The sequence below is a fragment of the Pogona vitticeps genome, chromosome 2 (genome assembly GCF_051106095.1).
Source record: "Pogona vitticeps strain Pit_001003342236 chromosome 2, PviZW2.1, whole genome shotgun sequence".
Taxonomy (NCBI): domain Eukaryota; kingdom Metazoa; phylum Chordata; class Lepidosauria; order Squamata; family Agamidae; genus Pogona; species Pogona vitticeps.
In genome coordinates, this window is record NC_135784.1 from 166,449,242 (window position 1) to 166,463,412 (window position 14,171).

The following is a 14,171-nucleotide window of genomic DNA, read 5'->3' on the forward strand; positions in this document are numbered from 1 at the left end:
ATGCTCCCCCCTCCACATGTGCTTGACTTCTTGGCCACATGTCTCCATCATCCTAACCACATTTACTCAGAAGTAAACAATGTTGTGGTGGAAAGGAATTTACTTCCAGTCTATTTTTTAGGATTGTTTTAAAATTTTACCTACAAAACACATACACACACACACACACACACACACACACACACACACACACACACACACACACACACACACACGCAGACACGCAGACACGCAGACACACACGCACGCACACCGGTGCTTCACTGTATCTCTTTTTAAAATTACTATACTGTGTAAATTGCACAATATACATGTTTTCCTATCTTCTGGTCTTAAAACCTCCATCAGAGGATTTCCTTCCCTGATTGATGGAGTGAAGGGATTGTTTTAAAACAAATACCTTCAGCTCTTTTTGAACATAAATTTCTTGGGAGCAGAATGTCTCAAATACCATTCCTCCCTAAATTTAGATAAAGAGTGGTAGGTGGAAATTATTATTTTTTTATTCTTCATTTATTTTTATAAACAAACAAACAGACAATACACTGGTGTGTAATATGCACATAGTGTTCTATGCGGCGGGCAGGAATGGGGTCAGGTTTAGCTCAGAGGCATCTTTGAAACACATGCAAATGTCTGGTATCTAGGTACAGATATTTCTTTTGGAGACTAAGCTGCACTTTAAATGCTTCGCCTCAAACCACCAAATTGCACTCGTGTAATAAAATGGCCAGGAGTATCCTCAGAAATCCCCAATTAGCTGATTTCTCAGCTCCTGGTGGCCTGTATTTGTTGGAGGGGTTTAAGAAGATTTCCCTTTTTTAATCTGTCACCAAAATTTAGAACATTATCTACAGAGATCATATAGAGATTTTAAAATAAAAATGTGATAGGAAGGAAAGTTGTATTTGAACCATTGCATTTAAATGCCTTCCTAGTCAGATTTTGCTAAGCATCCAAATAAATACCTAATTGATGCAAATATTATTTTTAAATTGTCAGTTCAATTAAAAGTCTAAAACCAGGGTTTTTTTAAGCCACAAAAACTCATCAGGGAGATTACATAGTGTGATTTGGTAAGAGGGAAAAGACCGTAAGGGCTCACACAAGTCCCACTAGTATAAAAAAATTATTGTATATAACAGTGCAAGCTTATGCCTGTCTACTCAGAAGTAAAATCCATTGAGTTCAATGAAGCTTACTCTCAGAGACCTTGTAGGATTGAAGCCTCAGTAAAGAAGGAATTGTAAGAGAGGAGAACGCTGATACATATCTTCTCCTGCATGAAAACTCCGGTTTTTTTAAAAGAGGCTTTTGACCTGCCCATACATACATATGTACGTACATACATTATTACATATATATATATATATACATATGCGCATACAAAGAATGGAAAACAAGGTTACTGTTTCTGTATTCACACAAGGAACAGAAATGATTTAGAGGAAGGCTGAGTTGATGCACAGCCTCCACTGGATACCCAGGCACCTTAATACTAGCTCGACTTTGAAACATATTGCCTTCGATATATACAGAGACATAAAGAAAGGACAGAAGATTTAATATAGCATAGGAATCCATCTGCTGCATATGCTTCAGCATAGAAACCACTTTCATGTGATGTTAGACATGGATCCACCTCGGCAGTCCATGTAGGTAGGCATATGTAAGACACGGTCTAAGAATACACAGCAAAAAGTCTCGGGATTATTTATGGTCTGTCGCACGTTCCACGCAGGAGGCACTCAGGAGTTTCCGCCCAAGGGGTTTGGAATCCTGCACTTTGTCTCCAAGGTTTCCTTCCGGGCAAAGGCAATACTTATGGACTAGCCAAGGATGTGTAGTACCTGGCACTAAGCAAACGAACCCAACAGGCTTCTATGGTCTTCACACAGATACGCACAGCACACACATGTACAGCCTAACTCGAGTTCATCCAACAGTTCGAGCTACACCCAAGCAAACGATAACATGTCTAGGAATCTCTTTCACATCCTCCCACAATATCGAAAGAAAACAAATTCAGACAATCACCGCGGTCGGGAAATTGGTTCTTGACTTCCATTGCATGCAAGGGCTTTGGGGCATTTGTGCGCCTTGTTCCACACACATAAGCCTCCAGCGTTAGTGGAGGGGTAGTGTTTTTATGAGACGTCATACCCCAGACCCAGCACCAGGTGACGCTATAGTCTCATTGTCTCGGTGTTTAGAGTGTGGGGCCCCATTTTTTCCCTTTCTTCTTCTTCTTCTTCTTCTTCTTCTTCTTCTTCTTCTTTCTCGTGGTTTTTTTTTTTTTCTTTCGTTATGCCAACATATCACATACGTTTCACGGGCTTCCATCAATAACCTCCTGGGGTCATCAAGCCAAATTTATGACTGGCCAACACTGTCACGTGATTCTATTTAAACATCCCATATTTGGGCAGCGTAGATAGAATAAAGAAAAGAAGAATCTCCACCTATAAATTCTGCACTTTACAGAACAAAAAACCCTGAACTTCAAAAGGGCCACAAATCAAGCCTAATCAAAGGGGTGTGTAAGAGAGAGAGAGAGAGAGAGAGGGACTGAGAGAGACTTTGGGGGGGAGGGGAATATAATTCCTGACATGAGTTCCTACGTAGCCAACTCCTTCTATAAGCAAAATCAAAATGTTCCTGCGTATTCCATGCAAAGTTATGGGAATTATGGATCTGTGTCTGAGGTTCAGCCATCCAGGTATTGCTACAGTGGGTTGGATCTGAGCATTACATTCCCTTCATCTGGGGCTTCAAACTCTCTGAACGGTGTGGACATGTCTTCAACCCCCAGATCTAACCCCGACCGACCTTCCTGTACAGTCATGGGATCTTCAGGGCACATTTTAGGCAAAGACGACCAGACTTCTCTTAACCCAGGAATTTACAGTCAGAAAACTGGTGGTAACAACAACAGCAGCACCACCACCATCCCCAACACGCCGTTGGAAGATAGATCTAAGAGCAGTGGGGAAATCAAGAGTGAGCCGGTGCAAGCAGCCCAGCAAAGCGGGCAGCCCATGCAGCCGCACCACCACCAACATCAGCAGCAGCAACAACAACAACAACAACATCAGCAACCACCACAAATATATCCGTGGATGACCAAACTACACATGAGCCACGGTAAACTTTCGCTTCTCGATTTTGTTTCACTGGATTTGCCTTGGTTTTTATAGGCCATGCGGGGCAAATAATAAGGGGGGGAAAAACCTGGGGTCGTAAATTTTACGACTAAGGCATCAATTGCTCGTAAAACTGTCCACTAAAAGGCTTAGAGGCTATATACGCCCAAATTTATGACGGCATAATTGGATCATAGAAACAAAACGGGTATAAAGGCAATATTCCATTTTTGGGGCGAGAGTGGGGGAGAAGGGAAAGGTTTTAAGGGGTGAAATAACTTTGGAAATGCGCACATTCTTTAATAGGAAGGAGAAGGGCTTATGGCTTTTTCCCCCTCCAGCCTTCCCACATCTTTCCCATAAAGTCATGACTTTTTCTCCTTCCTAACCTAGGAAACGGGCGACTGGATATAATTTCCCGTCCTATATATGTATATCTCTATATATATTTACACACACACACACACACACAAACACACACACACACTTTCCTAGGGTTTAAGTGAAAATCACTTCCTCGGTGACTAACCTTAGCTTGAACTCACTTGAATGAGAATGTGCTGGAAATTTGAGCCCACCTTAATTTTTTGATTTTTTTAAATTATTATTTTAAGTATTCCTGGTAGAACGCAAAACCAAACAATACAAATATCTCGCTTTCTCTTCCTGTCGAATATTCTGTTCCTCCTTCCCCTCAGCTGACTCTTACTGTTTATTCTTCTAATTTGACTTTTTATTATCCGGTGTCCTTTTTGGTTTGTTTTCCAGAAGCAGATGGCAAGCGTTCCAGAACGAGCTACACTCGCTACCAAACTCTGGAACTCGAGAAAGAATTTCATTTTAACAGATACCTCACCCGTCGGAGGCGCATAGAGATTGCCAACAACTTATGTTTGAATGAGAGGCAAATCAAAATTTGGTTTCAAAACCGGAGAATGAAGTGGAAGAAAGATTCCAAATTGAAAAGCAAAGAGTCTCTCTAGGTAGAAAGAGGGGTTGGGGTTAGGGTCGGGGAAATCAGCTCACGTTGACCAGAGTTGTTGTCATGTCCTACCTTGAGAAAACTTTTCTTTGGGAGGTGGGGAGAGGGAAAGGCGGGGGGGGGGGAGGGCTACATATTTGACTGAACTACATACTTCTTGCAAACCTTCCAGACAAAGGCGTTCTCTTATTAGTATGCAAACAGACCCTGGTCTTTAGCTTCCAGTTCGCATTCAGAGTAAAACTCTCTAGAGTTTTCATTAGGCACCCATCCACCCGTTCGGGTCATCCCTTGAAATAGAGAGGAAATCGGTTGATCAGTATCAAAACCAACCCTAGAGAGCCGAGGGTGACATTTGAGACGCCCTTTGAAAATAAGAATACAGTAATTTTTTTAAAAAGACAAGAAGCGCGAGAATCTTAAATCTGGGAAATAGAACCCAAGCCCACAATTATATCTACCAGAGATGAGTGAGCTCATTCTTTTGTTTGTTTGTTTGTTTGTTTGTTTCTAGGGGTGGGGGTAGGGGGGCTGATGAGTCCTAAGGCGCCGATCCTGCCTGCAGGAGGTGGAAGCCAATTCCACTGAAATACATAGGCTTTTGCTTATAAACCCAATGTGGCTGAAACTAGGCTTCAGGATGCACTTATTTCTAAGTCCCTTTAAAAGGCAAGGACGGCTTAACTTCCGTGTAAGTAAGTCCAGAGGACTGGACTGCATGATGTAGGTTCCAGAGAATGCGCCCTGTTGGCGGGGAGTGAAAGTTTCTACACGCGTAGAGGTTCCTAGATGCACTTAACCTAAAACGTTAGGAAATCTGCTTGATAGGAGATGCATTCTTCTGAAATAGGAGGGTTTCTTTCATTTTTCTTATTCTACTCCCTCCTCATTGACTTATTTTTGTATTATTTGCATATGAAAGAAAGTGAATGGACTATGAGTGAATCTGCTTTAGCATCTTTTCCTGGGAGATTATTTGTGCAAAACAATACGCACTGTATGGAAAATGAGCGGGAGAGAGGGGAGGGAAAGTGTGAATTCTCTTGACTTAAATATTCCTGTGTATTTATTTGTTGCGTAATAAATGTAGCTTTACAAATAATTATAATGCTGAATTCTAATACAAATGTACACCTTCTGTTTACTTGTAGTCCATTTTAGTCGGTCCCCCTCTTCCTTCTCCTTGATGTTGTATTGCATATATTTATTGGTTGTAATATCATATGTGAAAGACCATGGAACATATATATTTTGTCATATTGAATAAACACTAAATAATATTTCCACCATCTAGGCCAGTTTTCAAGTGCAAGATGGAGGGAGGAAAGTAAACTCTCTTGTGGTGCCTTTTCTTAAGTGTAACCCCATTCATGTTTCATGTATATGTGTTCCCCTCCATAAATTAGGACTTGGTTGTATTGTTTCAACAACAAGTATTTCAGTTACTAGCATAAAGTTTGTCTAACTTTAATGGAACTGTAGAACTAAAGTGGCGTCCTTCTGCATTTTATTGAGTTCAACTCATGAGTTTAATCCAGCCCGTGGTTAAATCTCTTTTACTGAAATGAAAGAGGTCTTGTAAATACAGTACAGTACTACACTTTGGGAAGAATGGTCTCCTAACTGCACTTCTAGTGGCCCCTTGGATTCAATAAGACTTCCACTTTTTTCCTAAAGCGCAAGTTGGAAGTAAGCACTATTGACCAGAGGAAACTATGTCAAGAGTTGAAGTAGAAATGGGTTTTAAAACTCTAGTACAGTCCATAGGGCTGGCCTTGAATGGCTGTCTTAGTCCTGCTGTGACCTAATAAAAGGACCTTGGATGGTGATGTTTCTTGTATTGCTGTTCATCAGCTTTCTAAAATGAAGGCCTTTTCTTTCTCAGAACTGTTAAGATGGTGTTTGACGTATTCATTTTTGCATTACTTAGCTTTGGGTTCTCCAGAAGTCCTTCAAAGATTTTACCTATGTTTTCTTTCCTGGCAATCTTCTGGTTTTCCCTCATTCCACATTTACAGTGGCTTAATAGTTCAGAGACATACAAGTAAGACAATTTATCTAAATAATCTTTTGCAGGCCTTTTAGATGCAGCTGCGCAGAATCACAGGGACCAGTTGCCTGCCCCTTCATATAACTTTCAATTGATTTTTAGTTAAACTTGTGCAAGAAGGACTTGGGCATCTTGTGAAGGTAACTGACAACAGGTAGGTAGGTAGGTAGGTAGGTAGGTAGGTAGGTAGGTAGGTAGGTAGGTAGGTAGGTAGGTAGGTAGGTAGGTAGGTAGGTAGGTAGGTAGGTAGGTAGGTAGGTAGGTAGGTAGGTAGGTAGGTAGGTAGGTGTGCATGTGTGCTAGAGATCATTTGGTCTGGAGGGAGAATGGTAGGATTAGGTTGGACTCAGGGAGCCTTTAACCTGGATGGTTGATCAAGTAGGGTTTGAGTTTTCTGTGTTTTAGGTGTGTGATATATGAAAGATAAAAGGCATCTAACTTTCCTAAAGTCCTGCATATATTTCTCCATACCTTAAGAGACTTTCCTCTTCTGCCCATCTTGATGGCTTTTGTTTTTGTTGCAGTTGTTTTGGGAATGTTATTCATGTCGCGGTCCTTTACTTAGAAGTCTGACCTGAATGGGATTAGATGTGTGCAACTCTACAGAGATTTGGGAGGAAGCTGGCATGTATGTTTCCTATGATTATTTTTGTCAATTTTGTTTGAGTATGAACAGTGTCTGTCTGTCTGTCTGTCTGTCTGTCTGTCTGTCTGTCTCTCTCTCTCTCTCTCTCTCTCACACACACACACACACACACCAATCTTCAGAGCTATTTGCAGTACAAACAAATGCTTAGGAAGTGAAGAGGGGACTCCAATGGCTCAATAAACCTTTATAGTATTTCCTTTACACATTTCAAACAATGGAGCAATTTCCTGAATCTGGAAACAAAAGTTACTTCTAATGATGGTGGAAGCTTTTAAGGTTACTGAACTACCGCATCCTCCCCTGACTCTCCACTCTAAAACACTATATTGCTGTTCTGGTAGTTTATTGATATACTCTTGCATCATCATCATCATCATCATCATCATCATCATCATCATCATCATCATCATTATTATTATTATTATTATTATTATTATTATTATTATTATTATTATTATTATTATTATTATTATTATTATTATTATCACTGAGAATACTATTTAACAGGATCAAATGGTACTGTCGCTAAAGCCTTGACGGTTTGCTTTATGACAATTTTCAGTCCTCCAAGTAGTGTCTTCTCCCTACCCTTTCGTTGCTTAACTTGCCTTCGATTGCAACTTAGGAGGCGAAACGTGTGAAGAATGAACGGGAGGTTCTCCATTTTCTCCCTTTCTGTTTGATCCAAAGATGACCCCCCCCCCCAATTGTCATGTGGTGCCTTTGTACATACGTGTTAGAATTCCAAACAAGAATAAAACAAAGCGGAGTGGAACGTTAGGTGCCTGCCTTCTAGAACGTTTGGAAAGAAGGGGCTATTCCTGTGTTCCACCTATGAAGTGTTTCCAGAGACATCAAAGCAACCTTGACATATTTTTTTGTCTGTTTCATTTTATTTTGTCATAGGTTTTCTTTTTTCCCGGGTATTTATCCCCTGTCCCTCTTTCCGCTAAACCTTGGAGTCTCCCCTCCTTAAAGAATCCGAAGTCAGCCAAAGAGTAATTGGGCGCGACAGGTTAGCGTTAACAAAATCAGATACACTTTTGTTTTATGGGGGTGGGTGCGGAGACCGAGAGACAGAAGCCTTTAAAAGCATAGCAGTCCAAACTTTTCCATTACCATAACGCGAACCAGCCGGGTATCCAGCCTTATGATTAATTATTCGTTTATCCAGCCAACAACGTGGGTCTATTTGGGCCTCTTCCCTGTCTTTTTAAAAAGTAATTTTTCAGGACTGATTAATATTTCGTTGTTGGGCTTGTCGTTGACTTTTTGTTATTCAGAACCTTCTCCCCCCCACCCCCCGGTCTTCCCTTTTCGCCTGCTTTTCAATCCCTTCCCTAAAGAACTGTTGCGAAGCCGAGAAGGAAATGAAACATCGCTTACCTTTCACTGTCATCCGTGTCAACACAGTGGGGACTTTTAAAAGGCCTCCAAACAAGACAAGAAGGGACAGGGAAACCGGGGGGGGGGGATGACAGACCCCAAAGTTCCGTGTGTGTGTGTGTGTGTGTGTGTGTGTGTGTGTGGGCGCGCGCGCGCGGGCGGGCGAGCGCGCGCATCAGCTTTCAAAAAGAGGATGAGAGACGGGGGAAATGGGGGGGAAAAGGAAGAAGAATAATCCAAGACCTTTTCAGCTCAGGCTTTTACGTTCCCTGAGAACATTAGCAGAAATACCCATGGCTTCTAAAGTGAATTTAGTAGTTTAAAACTTTTGAAGGTTATTTATGTGGATAGCCCAAAGCAAAAGCCCTGAATGGCTCTCGGTGAGCACGTGATGTCATTAAACTAAGTTTTATGGTTTGGGGGAGCTGACATACCCACAATATATTTACATCATATATAATCTTAACTGTCCACCATCGCAGCTGCTAGAGCTGTTTAATGCTGGGACAGTGGGACCAGGCAGTTAGTGCGGATTACGACGTCTCGCGCTGCTGTTAGGGAAGGTACGTCTTCCCAAATGGATCCCAGGCGAGATCAGTAAGTTAATTTACCTTTTTTTTTTTTTTTTTGCGTCTCTCCCCATTGACTCCTATCCCACCGCGGCCCTCCCCACTCCTCAGACCCTCTCCAGCTTTGCCGGGGTGGTATTTGTGTGTATGTGCGCGTGTTGGGGGAGAATTCAGCTGCACCTTGCTTGTCGAGGTGGGGGCGGGGTGGAAGTATATTGTTTATAAGGTTTCTTTGCCTCCCCTCCACCCTAGAGGTAGAGGTAAGGGGGGGGTGGAACTACCTAACTGGGAGCGGCTGTTATCAGGACAGCTGATCAGACCTCTGATTTCCTCTTGTGCAGAAATGAAACAAGAACTCCAAGCTTATTCTATCAGTTAGGGAAAGAATATTTCCTTCCTTGCCTGTCTTACATTCTTTCTACGCCTCTCTATTTAACTCTTGATTACTCGGTTGGCGCCTTCTTTGGAGGGGTGGGAGGGAGAAACAGTTCGTTTTAGACGGAAACTTGTGTCAGAGGATTGATTCCGGCTTCCGCTTTGCAGTGCAGTCTCGTCGAGAGGTTCTTTAAACTGTTCACAACTACGTGTGTTGCTTGTAGAGGATAAAAAAGAAGAAGAAGCAGTGTGTGCGTGTGTGCGTGTGTGCGTGTGTGTGTGTTGGTGGTGGGGGATAAAATGCATGCGCTTTGAGTGGACCGAGTCGCTGGCAATTGTTTCTCCGTGGTGTGGGCAAGTGGGGGGTTTGCAAGAAGGCGCTTGAGGGAGGCTGTTGTCGGGGGCTAGGCCGAAAAGACGGGGGCCGGGGGAGATACTTGTCCTATAAATGGAGGAGAGGGCCAGGGTAGGGTTTTTTTAGCATGGAGTTTCTCGCCAAATGTACAGCTGGAAAAATATGTGTGCAGTTGGAAAGGGATCGATATGCCCTTGGAGGAACAGAGAAAAAAATTACACAGGTGATGAGCGTCATCTGTTTGCCAAGAACTTAAAGGACAGGCGGTTTCATGTAACACAGTTTGTGTAAGGATTAGGAAGGGTTTGGCTTCCATACTGACTTCAAAGGGTCCAACTCATATTAAAACAACACATTTTCTTCCCCCCGGAATCTCTTCCTGATCATCTTAATCAGGACTAAAAGTCTGAAGGCCAGTAGCCCTTCTGGCGGAAGAGCTGCGTTCGACTTTCCGCCCGGCGATGGTGCCCGACAAGACATTTGTGGTGCTGAAAAAAATCCCTGAGAGGGAGGGGGGAAAAGTTGGAATGTCGTTTGAAATATGCGAGCTATCATCATCCGCCTGGCGCTCCTCGGTTCCCAGAAGCCCCCCTTTAGTTTTCATTGCAGGTGGGCCTCCTCTGATCCAAACCATAGACCAGGAGGCGGGGAGCGCTTCCTTCAGTGTTATCGCCAGAGAGGGTCAAAAGAACAATTTCCACTCCGGCCACTTTGACTGGTGGGGCAAGCTTGAGCATGGGACGAGGGCTACCCGGTCCAAAGGGTGGCTTCTGTACACCAGCAACCCGGGTCGATGGCCGTCAGCTCTCTGCTCGTCTACCTGCACTCTGGAGATTGGATAGAGAGGGCGGTCAGGATGCCGATGGGAACAGGAGTGACGCTCTGGAGGAACATTTGGAGTATCCTCATGCGAGCCTCCATTTGTTCCCGGCCTGGAAACTTCCTCTCTTCCATTGATAAGCGGGCATCGAGGGGAATGCTAGAAAGCAAATCTCAATAAACACCTACCTTGTGACTCAGAAGCCAGCCCATTAAGTTCAAGGGGACTTGTGTCGAGGAGAGGAGAGGATTACAATCTACCTGTGCCAAACCTAGTCATAGCTAGTCACAAGTCATACCTAGTGAGTTCAGTGGGGCTTCCTCGCAGGTAAGAAAGGGTTGCAGTCTCTGAAGGTGCCATGATATTTCCTCAACCCAACCCTGCTACTGTTGCTACCACAGACCAACGGGGACACTTTTCTATAGTTTCCCATAAGCGTAGGGGTCTGGTTGGAAACAGATCTCGTTACACATAGGTTGGCTTGGAATTTACTTATTTATTAAGGTAGTTTTCAGGGCGGCAAGAAGTTCTCGTTTATCTAGAATGGAGAGAAGCAATATACAGTTCTGGCAACTCCTTCTTCCTTGCTCCTGAGAAGCTCAGAGTGCTGAAAGATCTTTGCTTGAAGTTTTAGGAGTGACTGACACATGCTTGTCACCCTCAGCAAGTAGATGAACCGTCAGGGGGGTGTAATCCAACAGATCTCTGAAAGGTCGAGTTTGCCTTGAAGGGAAGACGGCATTTTCTTCTGTTTCTAGGGAGTCTCTCGTGGCCCCTGTCCATGTTGCCTCGTGTCCCAGCTGCTCCACTTATTCCAGCAACTCCAGCACAGGAAGCAGGATGCCATTGGAAGTGTGCTGTCTTGCTTTGGATGGATGCCAAAGGGAGTGACCTTATCCCCACCCACACCAGCAAAAGTTGAGCTGGAATGAGAGAAAGATGAGAGGGTGGGTTGTGTGTGGAGAGCAACTGGATGGCCTTTTCCGAACATCACTGAAAGCATAAGGCTGTTCTAGAGATCTGGGCAAGGATTTCAACCTCTCTGTAACTGGGGGCAACCACTCATTGGTGGTTTGCAAAAATATGGAAGGGCATCTGAGTTCTTTTCTCTTGACCTTCTTCAGGGTGATGGAGGACATCTCTTCCATATATATGAGCACATCCGAGGCGGAGACACCACCATCCTCTCCACTCCTTCCCTCCCTCCTTCATTTTCCTGTATAAACCACAGAATATGTTCCCATGTTCCTCATTGGCTTAGAAGCCCTTGTTGGAGAAGATTGCCCTCCCCATCCCTCCCCATCCACTTCCATCTTTCTCTCAGAAAGATCAAATTTCACTCCAGAAGGTGCCCAACAGGCTGTTATGGTAATAAGTATTTTCCCCCTCCAGAAGCCAGCTGTCCTTGGTGTAGGCTCCTGTGCAAGAGAGTGGGGTTCCAGGGAGAAAAAGATTGCTGCTTTTCAGAGGTGTGATTGATTGACAGCCCTTTTGCCAAAAATGACATTTGTGACTGTTGCACGGAGAGAACAAGGTTTTCTCTGAAGATGGTTGTGTTTCATTCTGGGGTGGTTCTTTGACTCCAAACTTCTGCAAATTAGGGCCTTCCAGATAGGAGGCAGCTACACCTCTCATGAGCTATTATGTGCTGGATGATGCGAGTTGTAGTCTCATGAATTGGGAGGGCTCTGATTTGGGGAAGACAGCTGTAGTGTTTCATTCTGAGCTCTTGGGAGATCTGTCCTGTATTCATACTGTGTGCTTACTTACAATAGGGTTGGGTTGGGTTGGTTGGTTAGAAATAACAAAAGTAACTTTACCACATTTGTGCATGTAAAGTATAATAGAAAGTTGGAAGGTCATAGTATTTAATTGTGTTCTCAAAATCTCCATTGTGTTCTGCTGGTCTCAAGCACTTCTACAATACCCACAGATTTCAGGGGGTTTTATTTGGTGGGGGTGGGGGGGGATACACTTGCATCACTCACATTTTGATCCTCCCTGTGCCTCCCTAAAAGACAAGAACAAAACCCACACCTCTGAACTTTCTTCTCTTTGGCTTGGAAGCTGAGGCCCTTCAGTGGCAAAGCTCTATGGGTACAAGTACATGCTTACTCAGAAGGAAAGAGACATACTTCCTTCTGAGAAAACATGTCTACTCAGATGCAAAGATGTGCACAAATAAGACAAGCATTTCAGTTTTTTAAAAATTGGTGGTCTGGCTTGATAAAGACTGAACAGAACAATATCCAAAACAGAGCCACCATCAAGATACAGAATTCATATTCAGGTCACCTCTTTTCTTCAAAACACCACCTCCCTGTCTCTCCCTCCTCACTTTTCCTTAGAACAAAATCACTCACAAATTCAACTCCTCCCCTTTTCCCTCTCTCTGTCACCCAAATAAGCAACCTGCCTTTGCTTCCAGCCACACCTGACCATCCCCTCCAGAATTTAACAACTTCCTCCCACCTGTATACATTCTCCTAAGGGCTAAATTCTTGTTCTTTTGCCCCACATGATTTGATTTGCTTTCTTTAGGACAAGAACAGGGAAAACACCACAGGGCTTCCATCCTTGTGGTCCTTTTAAAAAAAGGTGTGATGGACTGCATCCCCAGAAACCAAGAGGGTAGAGCCAGATATTACAAGCCTTTAAAGTGTCCCAAGATTTACTCCACTGTCTGCTTTCTTGGCATATGGTTTCATAATGTGAGCCTTGTAAGTGTGTATTTGTGTGTACTCTCCACGTCTCTTCTTGTAGTTGTACAAAGTGTGCCCATGACTTCCAGCTAGATAAGCTCCCATATTCTTGCATTTTAAAGGTGGATGTACGTGGCCTTTGGTTGACTCGAAGTAGATCTATAGAGGGGTATGCACACTGAACTGGACAATTTGCTCATCTGGTTCAGTCCATTCTGATAGCATCTTGTCAAGGTCTTCCCCATCAAGAGCTCCCTAGCATTGCCAAGGATTCAGTCCAGGGCCTTTTGCACACCAGGCCGAAACTCTTCTGTCCATTTTGTTGGGAGAGGACAGTCTAGGTGAAAACATCTATGGGTGAGAATTTTGCCTGTGGAAGAGCAACACTTAAGAGCAATAGGTCTTACCACCACCACCACCACACTGCTCACTCACAGCATTTCATTGGGCTAAATGCTGGGACACAGGGCTTCTGTTTCCTTTTGATCATTAAGGCCTAGCATATTAAAACTTCATTTGCTTATACATCCTTGGGTGAACAGGTACAGGCCTAAAGCAAACCCACTTCCTCTCTACCTTTCAAGCACTCAGCAGAAGAACCGAAGACCAAGCCTTATTGCATGGAGACATACAAAACCTACACAGGGGGCTACAGTAGCTTCCAGGATTCCTTCTATGAAAAGTATGCTAGGCTATTCTTCTCTGGATGCCTGTCAAGGACTTCAGAAAAACATTCAGTTACCCATCACTCTTGGCCTCCCTGCTTTGGTTCACATTCATCAGGTGAGGTACATTCCTCCTTCTGACCTCCTCAAATGTCTCAATGGAATGGAGTCAAGCCTACAGACATTAAGCTTTTGGAGAAAGGAGAAGGGGTGATTAGCTTACACCTATTTTCCTCTCCCCCCCATACATGAAATTTTGCATCACTTTTAGCAATAGCAACACAATTTGATGCGCTGTTGGAACCAGAGTTTGGGAAATTGCTTGGGTTGCAACTCCTAGGGGTTCATTAAACATGTTCATAGTCTTCTGAGGAAGACTATGAACATATTTAATGAACCCCCAGGGAGAAAATGCTGGATGGGTTTGGTGTGGCAATAAGAAGGTGGTGGGGGGGATAGCTTTGCATACTACAAT

The 14,171-nt window shown here is 43.6% G+C and overlaps 2 protein-coding genes across 11 annotated transcripts in view; both read left to right on the forward strand.

Moving 5' to 3' along the window:
* The window catches only part of HOXC8 (homeobox C8), a 159,882-nt gene that overhangs the window by 27,384 nt on the left and 118,327 nt on the right, over nucleotides 1–14,171 (forward strand). The window lies entirely within an intron of this gene.
* On the forward strand, nucleotides 2,186–5,414 carry HOXC5 (homeobox C5). Its single transcript, XM_020784475.3, has 2 exons — nucleotides 2,186–3,144; nucleotides 3,912–5,414. Exons 1-2 carry the CDS (start codon nucleotides 2,610–2,612, stop codon nucleotides 4,124–4,126), a joined length of 750 nt encoding a protein of 249 aa, XP_020640134.3. The 5' UTR covers nucleotides 2,186–2,609; the 3' UTR covers nucleotides 4,127–5,414.

Bases quoted from the DNA above. Each gene is read 5' to 3' on its own strand.
- HOXC5 (XM_020784475.3), top strand. From the start codon at position 2,610: ATGAGTTCCTACGTAGCCAACTCCTTCTATAAGCAAAATCAAAATGTT. The intron at 3,145-3,911 runs GTAAACTTTCGC...TTTGTTTTCCAG, and splicing joins CAAACTACACATGAGCCACG to AAGCAGATGGCAAGCGTTCC.